Source organism: Lepidochelys kempii, chromosome 25 (assembly GCF_965140265.1).
Source record: "Lepidochelys kempii isolate rLepKem1 chromosome 25, rLepKem1.hap2, whole genome shotgun sequence".
NCBI lineage: Eukaryota > Metazoa > Chordata > Testudines > Cheloniidae > Lepidochelys > Lepidochelys kempii.
The window spans coordinates 8,001,010-8,015,150 of record NC_133280.1 but is presented as its reverse complement, the minus strand read 5'-3'; the positions used below and the strand labels follow the sequence as shown (position 1 = coordinate 8,015,150).

The 14,141-nt window shown below is 44.6% G+C and overlaps 1 protein-coding gene across 1 annotated transcript in view; it reads left to right on the top strand.

The window, feature by feature from the left end:
- The window catches only part of ACSBG2 (acyl-CoA synthetase bubblegum family member 2), a 37,843-nt gene that overhangs the window by 1,911 nt on the left and 21,791 nt on the right, over nt 1-14,141 (top strand). Inside the window, exon 2 of the mRNA XM_073324354.1 lies at nt 8,453-8,570. Coding sequence (XP_073180455.1) covers nt 8,458-8,570 — 113 coding nt within the window. The 5' untranslated portion in view covers nt 8,453-8,457. The remainder of the gene's footprint in view (nt 1-8,452; nt 8,571-14,141) is intronic.

Here is a 14,141-nt window from a genome sequence, read left to right as displayed (position 1 = left end):
GAAAAGCATCTTCCAATGCTGAGGAACTTCCTGCTGCACAAATGATGTAGATTGTGCTTTGTATATATTATACCCTTTCTTCTGTGGCTGTCTTGTAAAAACTGCCAGTATACTTCAGAAACTGGTGCATATTTTAACTGCCTATTTCCAGTTCTGGACAAAAAATGTTTGGTGCTATGGTAGACCCTAGAGGAGAGATCTCATCTGCCTCTATTGAAACAAGATCAATATAGCTGTGTATCAAAGAATCAGCAGTAGACTTCCTGCCACATACATAACTTCCTGTGGAAAAGCTGATGGCTATAAACTGTAAACAGTGCTCTATACTTTCATCAGTATTAAACTGTTTTCAGTGTGTTTCCATCTGTGTGAGTAACTCATAGTACCTCTGCTGTCTGCCTCGACAGGAAGAAGTGCACTTGTGACCTCTGCAACAGGTTAATGTTCTCTGATAACCTCTAAGCTTACTCATTCAGTGTCTTGAGACTATCATGTGTCAAAATGATGACTTGTAACATGTCTATTGGCTGAAATAATCAGGTTACACTTGCATGATGCTGTAGAGGGAGCCTGCAGTGTTAGGAAAACGGTGCTGAAATGACTAACATTGGTATAAGACATCAGAACATTCTGCAGCCACAAAAAACTAATAGTTCATACCAGGATTTTTAAATGTCCTGTGTCCATTCAGTAACAAACTCCACATTTTCCTAAACTATATTATGTCAGTTAAATCCAGATGTCAAGTAGGATCGCTATATAGAATGATCACAGTAGTATCTAGTTCAGGGTTTCTGAATTTTTCATGAGGTGGTTCACATCATAATTGTGCCATATGGAACACCACCCCTTCTGTTTTCGGCAGTAGCATGGACCACCATATCTGCCAGTAATTATCAAAACACCCCTGTGGCAAATACAGAAACTGCTCTAACCTTGTTCTGTGGAAGCAAGGTGGCTTAGCAGATGGCTACAAGGGAAGTTGGAAACCTGTGACTATGCAGTCTCAACAGATCACCAGTGTTCCATGGACTACAACTGTTCTAGATTTGAGATCAGATTTATACACTAAAGCTAAAAACACAGTTAAATGAGAGAGGAATCTTAACCAGCTCCTACTAATTTATAACTAGTGTAGCCTTAACTAGTGAACAAAAATTACTACACTTGCTGTGATGGCTCACCAAATTTAAGTGGTGGAGAGTTCAGGCTGCATATCTAGCCAGTTCCACTTGTGTTCTGGATACCTGCAGTGAATTCTGTCCTTTTCAACCTACAGTTCTGTACTGAAAAATGAATACATTTCTCTGCCTACCCTCACAAAAATTCTCATGTACAATAAAACAGGTTTTAGCATCTGGTCAGAAGTCCATTGAGAATTCTGGCACCCAGAAAGGGCTGGATAAATTTCCAGTTCCCATTCTGGGCAGGAATAAAGAAGATTAAATGTTTAGAGGGGGGAGGAGAGGTTTACATCTATTACTCTTCCCTAAGCAGCAGCAGCTAGCTGCCTACCTATATTTCCCTGTCTCCTGTATTTCTCCATCTCCCTCCTGGTGAAATATAGCTACAATGAAGTAAATTTCTGATTAGTAGAAACTAGCTTAAAATTACCTTAAAGATTCAGTGGGGTACTGTTGACTTGAAATTCAGTCAGTTTAAAAACTCAGGTTAAAGGGATAGTCTTGAATACTACACCAACACTCTGGTCCTGTCAACTTTTGTGGTTTCAAAATTGTAGCATCATGCTTGAAAAAGTGGCTTCTCACTGTGTGGTGAGGGTGGGGGGAACCCCAGTCAAACAAAGGGAAACTGACTATATATTCAAACTTATTTTGAGCTTATGCTCAAATTTTAGTCTTTAAGGTGCCACACGTACTTGTGTTCTTTTTGTGGATACAGACTAACACAGCTGCTACTCTGAAACCAGTCAAACTTGCATTACCCCATCTAATGTGCTATCAAATGCACAAACAGAAAATAGCCTACTGGTAAAGGTATGCTGGTGGGGAATTTTAGCAAAGTTTCCCATGTAGATGCAATCTGTTTAACCTGAAGCTTAGCTTTTTTCAAGCATAATTATGTTTAAATGTCAACTATAATTATGGTAACAAAACTATCTTTGTTTGACACCCCTCTGCTGTAAAACAAAGAACCTTTGAGAGAGATAGTGAGGAAGCTGTAGTAAGTCACGCTATTTCCCATATGTAAGCAACTCTCCAGTACATGGCAGGAAATTGCAGGAAAAATCATTTGAAATCCATGCTCCCCTTCCTCCACCCATTAGGGTCATGTTCAAGAAAATAGTCTTACTTAGCTTCCTCTAAGTCAGTGCCTTCTGCACAAGGAGATCAAGATTTAAAACCATAAATATAAAGTACTCCTGCACTAGAAACCATGTAATCTGAAACCTCTACTCCCTGCCTTTTTTTGTAAAGGTACAGCCTGCTCTAAACATTAAGGCCAAATTAATTTTAATACAATCACCAAATAGTCTCTCTCTTGTTCAAATAGTACAGTCTCTGAAGTGATGTTACTGAAATATTAACTGTACTAAAGTTCCAATATTAGACTAAGGGACATCAGTTAGTTCACTTTTGACCAAGAGAAGCTGACTTGCGGAAATTATCCTGTCTGGTGCAGCTTCTATTTTCAGTGTGTTCAGTTGTTTCAGAAATATTTCCAGAGTACTTTTTAAAGTTAGACTTTCTGCTCCAGCATCCAATGTTTGTTGCTGTGTCAATCCCAGGATATTAGAGAGACTAGGTGGGTGAGGTAGTATCTCTTAATTGGACCAACTTCTGTTGATGAGACACACAAGCTTACACAGAGCTCTTCTCCAGGTCTGGGACCAGATCTATGCTACCACTTATAACTTATGTAGCTCAGGGTAGGGTGTGAATAAGCCAACCCCCTCAAGCAATGTAAGTTACACCAGCTGTTCTCAAACTTCATTGCACTGTGACACCGTTCCCCCTTCTGACAAAAATTACTACATGACCCCAGAAGGGGGGACCAAAGCTCAAGGGCTTCTGCCCTGGGCAGGGGCATATAACCTTAGCCACCCCCTCCCTTCCCTGGGCTGAAGCCCTCAAGCTTTGGCCCCAGGTGGTGGGGCTCTGACTTTAGCTTCAGTCCTGGGTGGTGGGGCTTTGGCCCTAGGCCCCAGCAAGTTTAATACCAGCCTTGGTGACCCCATTAAAATGGGGTGGTGACCCACCGTTTGAGAACCCTTGACTTACATTTCCGTAAGCATCAGTGTGGACCATGCTATATCAGCAGGAGAGCTGCTTCTGCCGACATAGCTACTACCTCTCACAGAGGTGGATTTATTATGCCAGTGGGAGAGCATGCACACGCTCTCTCATCTGCATAGAGTAGGGGTGGCCAGACTTACAGACCCTCTGAGCCACATACAACCATCTTCAGAAGTTCAAAGGCCAGGGCATGCCAGCCAGGGCTCAGGGCATGAGCCCTGTGGGAGACACCTGATGGGACTTCAGCCTCGCTCCTGCTGAAGCCCTGAGCCCCTGCAGGGCAGAAGCCCTGAGACTCCCACTCCATGCTGGGCAGCAGCCCCTACGTCCACCACCTCACTGAAAAGCAGAGGTCCCAAGCTGCTCCCCCAGTCTGGTAGGTGGGGTGGGGGGGTTGCAAGCTGCACTTTAACAGTAAAAGAGCCACATGTGGCTCTTGAGCCACAGTTTGCCAACCCTAGCATAGAGCATCTTGACTAGAGACACTACAGCAGCGCAGCTCCACTGATGCTACTGATGTAGCACTTACAGTATAGGTACCCCTGAGCGATGCAAGTTTCAGTGCTGTAAAGTGGCTGTATAGACAGTGCTACAGTGCTGGGAGCCCTTCCCCTCATAGAGGTGGCTTTATTACAGCGCTGGCAGAGCTCTCCCCCAGTAGTGGAGCCAAGACTACACAGCCATGTTAAAGCGCTGCCCCGGCAGAGCTTACACAGCCATGTTAAGGCATACCCTAGAGCTGGGAAACTTAATCGAAGTGTCACAGCTAAATGTAAGGTGGAACAGATTGTTTAGCATAAGTATTTAACACATTTCAAGGTGGAGTGACCTGTTAACATGCTTCCAGTTGGGGAGGGGTGGGGGGGGGTTGTAGACTATTGAACCTTAAAACCAGCCTTGACAACTGACCCATGGCTAGAAAGGGTTAAACATCCAGTAAAATGAATAACCCAGAGAAGACATGTGGGGAGATAATGTTTGCGTATTTACCTATATATGAGTAGGGTGGACCATGTAATCAACAGTCTTTGCTACTACAAAGCTCACCATCTCTGCTGTGAATCTGAAACTCAATGAATTGAACTCCTGTCTGTGTATGTATAGTGATCTTTTAACCACATTCTTTTTTGTTTAATTTTTAGTTTAAATAAGAATTGGTTGTCATGTATATTTGGGTAAGCTCTGAAACCTTCATTAACTTGGGAGGTAAACTGTCCAATCCTTTGGGACTGATAGAACCTGTTCTTTTACATGATGAAATATTTGACATGCATACCTGGATGGGGGCCTGATGCTGGATCACTTTAAGGTTACTCTTTAGACTTGAGTAACCAGTAAGGTAATAAATAAGCTGTGCTGGATTGGTGAATTTAAGTATTGGAATATCCACCAGCTTTTTGGGGATTGTCTGCCCCATTCTTTGCAGTTCACCCTAATTGAGTGACCACAGCTGGCTCCCCCACTAGGACACCAGGAACAACTGACCAGGTCATTGTACAAGATTCACTTACATTAAGTAACTACAGACATTACAGCAGCACAGCTGTACCACTGTAAGGTCTCCTGTGTAGCTGCTCTTTGCCAAAAGAAGAGCCTCTCCTGCTGACATAACATTGCCCACACCAGCACTTTTGCCAGCAAATTATCTCTGAGAGGTGGTTTTTCATACCTATGACTGACACAAGTTTTACCAACAAAAGTGGTAGTGCAGACAAAGTCTCTATATTCAGTTACCCAATCCAATGGCTAAACATTAACAAATTTTGTTTAAGCAACTACTTATGCTAAATGAAATGGAGGCTGAGTCTGTCTTGAATGAACATATTAAGAATGTATACAAGGGCAGCCAAGCCATTTACTAACAGTTGTGTGACAATTAGCAACTATGGTAACCTTTTAAAATGAGTTTTCACTAAGCTAGGTAAGTTAATACCTAAATATTTGTAACTAGTGTGTGAACAAGTGACTAGATGTTCTAAATGATACCATGTAAGGAAATGTGTAACGCAGCAGCAGCTCCTTGCCTTTGCGGAAGATGGTGGGCAGTAGGACTGAGCCATCCATCTCCTGGGTGCTCCTGGCAGACCTTGGTGGGGTTGATCAGGGTGCCTGGACAGACATGGCTATCCTCCTCTTAGAGCACTGAATGGGAACCAGACACTCCAGGTCATTCTCCAAGTTTTGTCTCATGGAGATTCAGTCCTGCCTGGAATATAATGCGAGTTGGAGGCTCTCCCAGCTGGCAGCACTGTGCAGTCAAGCCTACCCCTTGCTCCCATGGCTCATGAAGCCTGGACAGTAGTAAGGAGCAGTTAAACTATAGGTTGAGCAAGTGCAGAATGTGCCTTTAGATGTTTAAAAGCTCACTGATGCTGTTTGCTGACTAGGTCAGACCTCAGCACAACCAACATTCCCATTGTTGCTGTTTGCTCCATAATATCTGAGTAAGGGGGAAGACATTTATGGCAGGGTGAGAGGTTGAGGCCAATTGCCTGGTGTCCAATTTTGAGCAACCAGACACCAGGGCATTTAGAAGAGCACAGCAAGGCACGCTGCGCATCAGAGAGGCTTTGAAAACCAGTTTCATGACTGGCCAGGCTTCAGTGTGACAGTTGTGTGTTTCTCCTTGATGCAAACCTGCCCTTTGTTTTTAATACACTGTAAGCCAACCACCCTCCCCCCTTTGAAATAAAGTAACTATTGTTTTGAAACTATTCTTTCCTTATTAAGCAAAACAAAAAAAACCTGACAGGGTAGCCTGAGTGGGGTAAGGGAGGAGGGAAGGACAAGGCCACATTGCTTATTGTAGGAACACTCAAAATCAAACTGTTTGACAGCCTTCTGTTGCTTGGGTCATCCTCTCCAGTGGAATGACTGGGTGCCTGGAGTCTTCTCCTTCCCCTCCCCACATTCTTGGGTGTCTGGGTGAGGCAGCTATGGAACATGGGGAGGAGGGTAGGCGGTTATACAGTGGATGCAGCAGGGGTCTGTGCTCTTGTTGGCTTTCCTATTAGCCGAGCATCATGTCCTGCCTCCGCTCTTCACACTCACTGAATTCTTTCTGGCCTCTGCCACTGAATATCTCAGGGCACAGCTTAATGCATGATCAGTGCGGGGGGACTGCATGAGCTTGGAAAACATGTCGTCATGAGTGCTCCCCCACCCCCGCCTTCCCACCTGCGATCTCCTCAGGGATGGAGATGATAGGGGGAGCCTAGAAACAGTCTACACTCTACAATTCTGGGGGGACTGCATGGTCACCTGTACTGCTGAGTTTGCCATGCTGACCAAACAGGAAATGAAATTCAAAAGTTCCTAGGACTCTTCCTGTGTACCTGGCTAGTGCATCAGAGTTCAAAGTGCTGTCCCAAGCAGTCACAATGGAGCACTCTGGGGTAGCTCCTGGAGTGCAATACCATCGATTTGCATCTGTACTATCCCAAATTTGACCCAGCAAGGTCAATTTTTAGCACTACTCCCTTCATCAGGGAGGAGTACAGAAGTTTATTTTAAGAGCCCTTTAGGCTGATGGAACGGGCTTGGCTGTGTGGACGCAGTCCTTTTAAATTGGACCTAACATGGCAGTGTAGACCAGGCCTTAGTCTTGCTGGATGTTCTGATTTGATTTGGGGTCAGTTTGAGCCGGTCTTTAATGACTTAGCTCTTCCACTCAGACCACTAGGTGACACTCCTACTTCATGCTTCCTGCACTGTCTTAGCAGGAGACTTGCACTTTTTTACAATGCAAAGTGCAGAGGGGAAACAGAGGCACAAAGGCTTCATAATAAATATTTCAGAGAATTCCCATATTGTCTCCCCTTATCTCCTACACTGGTGGCTTGACTACCCTCCTATCACTGAACATCTGTAAGAATTTTCTACTGGGATAAGAGTCTAGCATACTATAGATTGGCCATGGTGAAGCAGCCACGCAATATATTTTGAAGAGTTGTTCTGATGCAGCAAAATGATTCAGAGCTGCTATTACTCTCTTCTCTCACCCCACAGTTCAGCAGACTCTCTGCTTCATGACTAGCTAGAGGAAAGCAACCAGCCCTTAACCTAAACCCATTTATTGGATTTTTAGGTTATAGTGCCTTTTATTGACCACTTTAAAGTTATTGCAATGTCTGTCCTGTTAAAAGAAATAAAAAAATAGTATGGTGAACTATGCCTCTTAAAGGAGTTAACAAGAATGTGTTTTCCTTCCTGTTTATAGGGTGATTCTCTTCCGGGCAAATAAAGCCAAGCCCAACCCAACTATCCTGAGTTTGAGGACTATATACTGACATTTCTTCTAGCATTAGGTTAATTTTAGATGAACAAACTCAACCTTTAAGACACAATAGTGATACATTCACTTAATGCTGACTATGAAACCCACTCAGGAAGAAGGCAGCTACTGAACTGTCATTCATATAAAAATAAACTGTGCCTACTTTGTGTTCAAATATAATAGATACTTGACTGTCTGTAGCATAGTAACCCTGTTCCTGTGACCACATCACAGTTTTTGTGGACATGTTCCAGGCAGGAAAAAGGAAACTATCCAGCATCCTCTAAGAAAGTAATTGCATGTGCTGGTGTTGCAGGGGAAGGAGGAACAAACACATGATCAGTCTTTCTATATAAGGAGAAAAGTGGGGTGATGGGCTACTTCCAATTGCAATGCAGAGAACACATGACCTAAGATGTTACAGCTCTTCCTGGTAGGTGCTAGTTTAAAAAAAATAAAGGATGTTACACATCTGTGCTCATGCTGATAGACTGCAGAGGAAGAGGATTGAACAAAGGCACAGAAAATGCACTGAGATTCTAAACCATAATTCTGTGATGGTGGTTGGGTTTTTGGGGGTTAAGATCTAAATTCATTATTTCTGGCTAAATAGCATAGGATATAAATGAGAACCTTTTTATGAGATGTTCAAAATTGTAAGCAGGTCAACTATAGACCATACTTTTAAAAATGAATTGGGAAAATCTGACAACTAACAAATCTCATAATATATATATTCTATATCTAGCACCATCCTAGTACTGGACCAGATAAAGAATCTTATTTTATTCTTTGCAAATACAAATATTGCTGCTTTCAGTGACAGTTGTTTGAATGGGCTTGTTCAGATAACAATGTTGATAAGTGGTTTCCTTAAAGCAGTTTTAAACTATCACTTTGTCATTTTAAACTTTTGCAGGGACAATGCTGTCTGAATCAGAAATGGGTACTGTATTGGCAGATTCAGCCCCTAACTCAGAAGTTCCAGTACCATGTGGGGTGTCTCTTAGTGATGTCTTGGTGACCTCTCCATCCAGGTTTGTCCAGTTTCTTTAAGAATTTTTAGATTAATTTCCATTTGATTAACTAGAATAGTTTCTATGATCTACATTCACATGGGCTTGTACTATTAAAATCTAATGCTGTGAGGAAGGAAAAGAGCAGAATAGAACTCGCTTTTAGTGCGGTGACTAGCTTCTGAAATACACTGCGTTTAGCTTGTGTTCAAAAAGCATTCTGTACAGGCAGACTGAACTTCTTATAAAAGTATGCATTTAATGTTAACTCTGGCAGAATTTAAACTTGTCCGTAGAAAGGCATGGGCCGATACTTAGCACTTCTATATTATGGAATGTTGCTATACTGCAAACAGAATATTGGGTGTCTGCAGGGAAATTTCCAAATGTAGGAAAGTACATCTTGTTTGTGCCACATATGAGGGAAGTAAGGGGGATTTTGGTCAAAGTAGACCATGTAGAGCTATGTATCTCTTACAGCCCATGGGGAAAACTATAAAAGATTGGCTGCCCAGAGATGGGAGATCACTGTGCAGCTCCCCCCTTCCCCCCCCCCGAGAAAACACACTCAGTGGTGTGGCTGCACCCAACCCTGACACTGCACAAGGACCAGGCCTGCCCCAGAAACACCCCAGGGACCTTCCCCTCCATGCCAGGTGTGGGCGGGCAGGCTCAGCAAGGCAGGATCCAAGAGTGGAGGGACTTAGTGTAGGGGGGAATCCAGGTGTGGGTTGAGGGTTGTGTGGGGCAAAATGAGGAATCTGGGTGCATGGGCTTGTTGGGGTGGGGGTCTGGGTGCAATGGTGATGGAGCCCCTGCAGGAAGTCCCAAGTGAAGATGGTTGGGGCTCAGTAGGGTGGGGGTGCAGGTAGCTCAACAGGGTGGTCCAGATGCAGGGGGAATGGGACTGTCTGGATGCATGGGGGTTGGGCAGATGGTGGAGCATTTCCCTGTACAGGGATCCCTCCCCTTGCAGCTGAGGAATGATGAGTGTAGGAAGCAGGGGAAGTTTGCAGAGCTTCCTGCAGCTGGATGAGAAATCTTTGGGTGGGTCTGACCCAGCTGCCATGTGGGGGAAGAGGAAGTCCTGTCCTCCCCAGCCTAGCCAGGATTAGCAGCTGAGCCAGATGCAAGGTAGAAACCATTAGCCAGGTCTTCCCCTGCCCCACAGTGATTTACATCTCTGCTGGCTGCCCTGGGTACCCAAACCATACTGCTGGGGAAGGTCATGTGATCACTCTTGTGGCTTTCCTTTGCTTCCCTGTCAGTCATTTTTCTGCAGTGTTTGGGGAGGAGAGAACTCCATAGGTTCACCTGACCAGCTATAGTCTCTTGCTCCATGGCCCATAAAACCCTCCCTAATTTAGATGGCCTGGAACAAAGATTTGTGTATAGCCTTGAACCCTAGCCAATAGGGAATGTCTTGCAAAAAGATATCTTCAGTTATGGCTTAAGGTGATTTAAGCAATAACATTTCATTCACACTTGCTCCTGCATAACTATAGCATAAGAGCCTTGTCAAACCAACTGCTGCTGGAGAAATTGGGATCCTCTTTTTTTAAAAAGGAGCCTAAGAATTAGGCTCCCCAATCCAATGAAATTAGTGGGATTTAGGTGCCAAACTCTCCAGAGGCTCTCAGCCTAAGATCTTGTCTCTTTATTTGAAACACATGAAGAAAACCACTTTTGACCTGGTGTGGGAAAATAGCCTGAATCTCCAGGTAAATCAAAAGGAAAGCTTGTGTTGTGGTGGTAGCATTGTTTGTGGAAGTGTTTGTACTCCAGTGCCACAACCTGCTAGAAAAACCACCCACATCTTGCTAGTGAATACCAAACCATGTTAAAAAGTTGGTACCTCTTAGCCCTGTGATAGTTTCCCAAACTTCCTTCCAATAATAAGCAACCTCATTGTACTGCTAATAGAGTAAATTTTACCATTTGCAAATACTGCAACACTGCTCCTCTATTTTCTTAATGATGTGGCTTTACTGTTTGATCCATAAGATTCAGTAAGACTGACCAGTCTGACTTTTCAGTGGTTCTGCATCCATTTCAGTATTTATCCTCTGCTAGCTTACAGCTACCAAATGCCCTAGTGAGTAGTGAAGTTTCTGCAACCTCTCATTGGTCTTCAGTTTTATGTACTGATCTGCCTGATTAAAGCAGTCCTTAGTCTATCTCCCCCCTCCCCTTGCTTTAACCTCCTAAACTACTCTCACAAATGCACAAACACTTCAGCAAAATGAACACTTAATAGTGACAGTTATTCATGCCAATCTGTCAACAGAAGTGCAAATTGATAAGCATACTTTATGCTGGCCCCGCAGTTAAGACTCCATAGCTTGCTGAGCAAGGTTAAGAGACAGACTGATTACTTTCTCCTGTTCTGGTTCTGGATTGCAGACCTAGTGGGAGAAGCAAGCTTTGTTTTATTGTGCAGTGTCAAAATAGCTACCTCAGACTTAATTGCAGTGGTTTGAGTCCTTCTATTTTGGCAGATCATGAGAGAACCGCCTCCAAATACAGCAGTTGTGCACCCACCCCTGGAACTCTAGGGATGGGAACAAGAACTGAACTTTACTGATTCAAAACCAGTGACAATGTACTAACTGTAAAATGTCAACACTTCTCCCCCCACATCTGCTTGACTGCCAGTTAAGTCACCTCATGTATAATGAACAAGTCTGCTCATTTTTACAATGAGATAAACATAGCACCTCAAATGCCAGTATGTGTTTCTCCAGAAAACTACATTTTAAACAGAACAGTTCAATTCCCCTTCCAAAAGGGGGAGAACTAGAAGTTTGGGGTGAAGGACACAAATTCTGACTGAATCAGAAACAGAAACATGCCTTGGACCAACATTCTCTCATACCAAAGCCAACAGCTGAAACTACAGATCTGTCTACAGCCAATCATGTGCCAGGACTCTTGTATGTCACAATGATCTAGCTAAGGTTTTCTATTTCTATAGCAACAGTTCGTGTCCAAGTGACCCTGCCTGCATGTAGGGTCAAAGTGGATACCTAGTGCTAGGGACAGCCTAGAATTCAGAACTCAGTGATGTCATAAGAACCTAGTGAGTTCCAGAGTATTTTCTGAACAAATGCCAATCTTCTAGAAGTGGACACTGAGGGATACAGTCAGACTTAAACTGTGGATCAGTACTTAACAGAACAAAAGGTGGGACTCTTCCCCCTACCTGACTCTTCATGAAGAGTGAAGGTTCAGCACTGACATAAAGTGCTCACCTGCCTATCGACCTGCAGTGATGTCAAAGTGACAGACTTTAGAGAAACAAAGGCAAGATAGATGGGAATATTCAATCCTTCTAGGGTGGAAAATAAGCTTTATATATATATTTTTTTTGGCAGTCATGGCTGACTAATAGGAGTTAAGGTGACTGTATGAATGGCGTTGTACAGTGCAGGGGAGCAAGCACCAGCCATATGAATACAGGACAGTTACACTTGTATGAATACTAGGCGAGCAGGACAGTTACACTTGTAGCTCAAGAGATCTCATTCTGGTGAGTGGTTCATGGGTCCCCAAAGGCCAGGCCAGAGTTCAGCTTCTAGTTAGGTTATCTGGAAGGAACAGTATGTGACTGCTGTCAGTCTTCATTATAGCAAATATACCTGGCTAATGAGGGCAGAGAATGAAGGTCTGATAGATAAACCTGTCTTGGAGAGGAAGAATACAAAGTCTCTTCATTCCTATCAGCAGCCAAGAGAGTAGAGTTCACTTCCTCCCCAATTTCTACAAAAGTTAAGGGACAGTGCTTACCAGATGTCTTCTAGCAAGGTTGAACCTGGAGTAGAGCTGCTGCCCAGCACCATGATGAGATGATCCCTTAACCTCTAGGTTGATGACTCAACTAACTCTGGTTAAGGCTGTGTTAGTCACTGGTATTTTTAGTAAGTCATGGACTGGTCACAGCTAGGGGTGCAGGCTCTGGGGTGGGGCCAGGGATGTGGGGTCTGGGGTGCAGGCTGCCCCAGGGCTACAGTGGGGAGAGGACCCCCCAAGCTTTCCCCACAGCAGCACCTGGGCTGGGGGTGCCTCTCCTATGGCCACAGCAGGCCTGGGGCTGGGAGGAGAGGAATCTCTCCCTGCTGCAGCCCTGAGCACCTGTGTGGAGCTTAATAGGCTGCTGTGCAGCTTAGAGGAAACTTGGCCCATGACTTGTACTATACCCCTGACTAAATATGGGGAGGGCTGGGGGGAGGATGCCCCGGGGGGGCACTGTGGGGGGAGTTGGTGGGGCTGACAGGTTCCCAACCTGGCTTCTCAGAAGCAACATGTCCCTCCCTAAGCTCCTAGCTCTGCGCTGCCAGCACCATAGCTCCCATTGGTTGGGAACAGTGCAGGCAGTGCCTCCGGGTGGAGGCAGCACACAGAGCTAGGAGCTGAGGGAGGGATGGATGGACATGTTGCCCCTTCTGGGAAGGGCCCCAAAGTAAGCACTGCCCAGAGCCCTCACCCCTCCCACACCAAATATCCTCCCACTGCTGGGGGGCAGGCAGTGGCCTGAGACTGCCCCAGCAGTGGCTGGTGCAACTGGTCCATGGGCTGCCCCAGAAGTCACAATCATCAAATTGGTGACCAACTTGCAGCCTAAACTATAGGGTTTGAGCTCAAGGTGAGGCCTACTTAACTTTGAGGCAGTGATCAGAGACTAAGTCTAGACCATAAAAATGGTGAAACACTAGTTAGGTGTCAGTAGCAGCCGTGTTAGTCTGTATTCGTAAACACAAAAGGAGTACTAGTGGAACCTTAGACTGACCAATTTATTTGAGCATAAGCTTTTGTGAGCTACAACTCACTTCATCGGATGCATCCAATGAAGTGAGCTGTAGCTCACAAAAGCTTACGCTCAAATAAATTGGTCAGTCTCTAAGGTGCCACTAGTACTCCTTTTGTTTACTAGTTAGGTGGTGGTTTCAATCCCATAACAGGTATCTCAAACATTGTATGACTTGTGAAAAGCTACTTCCATGGCTTTTTGGAGGAGGTGGGGACTAGTGTGTATGGTAATGCCCTAAAAGGGACTGGAGATGCATGGTGGGCTAGGAAGAGACCTCAAGACACTATTGAGGCAAACAGCTTAGTAGGAGTCAAAATTGACTTACGTGGCTCACATGATCCACAGTTCCATAAGATAGAATGCAATAGGATATAACCTTTATGCTTCAAGAGAAAAGCCAATCATTAACTGATAACATTTAGGAAAAACTTCCCTTAATGGACTAACCAGACCAGAGGGGGTTTCTTGAAGCATCTGGTGTTAGCAGAAACCACCACATCAGGCCGACTAGCGATGGCTGAAGCATACTAGTTTGGGCAAAAGTAGTGTTGTGAAAATTTACCTACTTTCAGGCTGCTGAATCCTTCTGAGGGAAGTTGGGGACTCTTGGGGACTTTCCTGAGAGAGTGCTGGGTGACCACTAATCTGAGTGGTAAGGAGGGAAAGCTGCTGGGGCCAAGTGTCCTGGATTGGCACTCTGTGGTAGCAAGCAGGGAAGACCTGCTCCCTAGAAGGAGCAGAAGAGAGCTCCTCCACTTCTGGCATCTGCTTTTGCAAGTCTACTA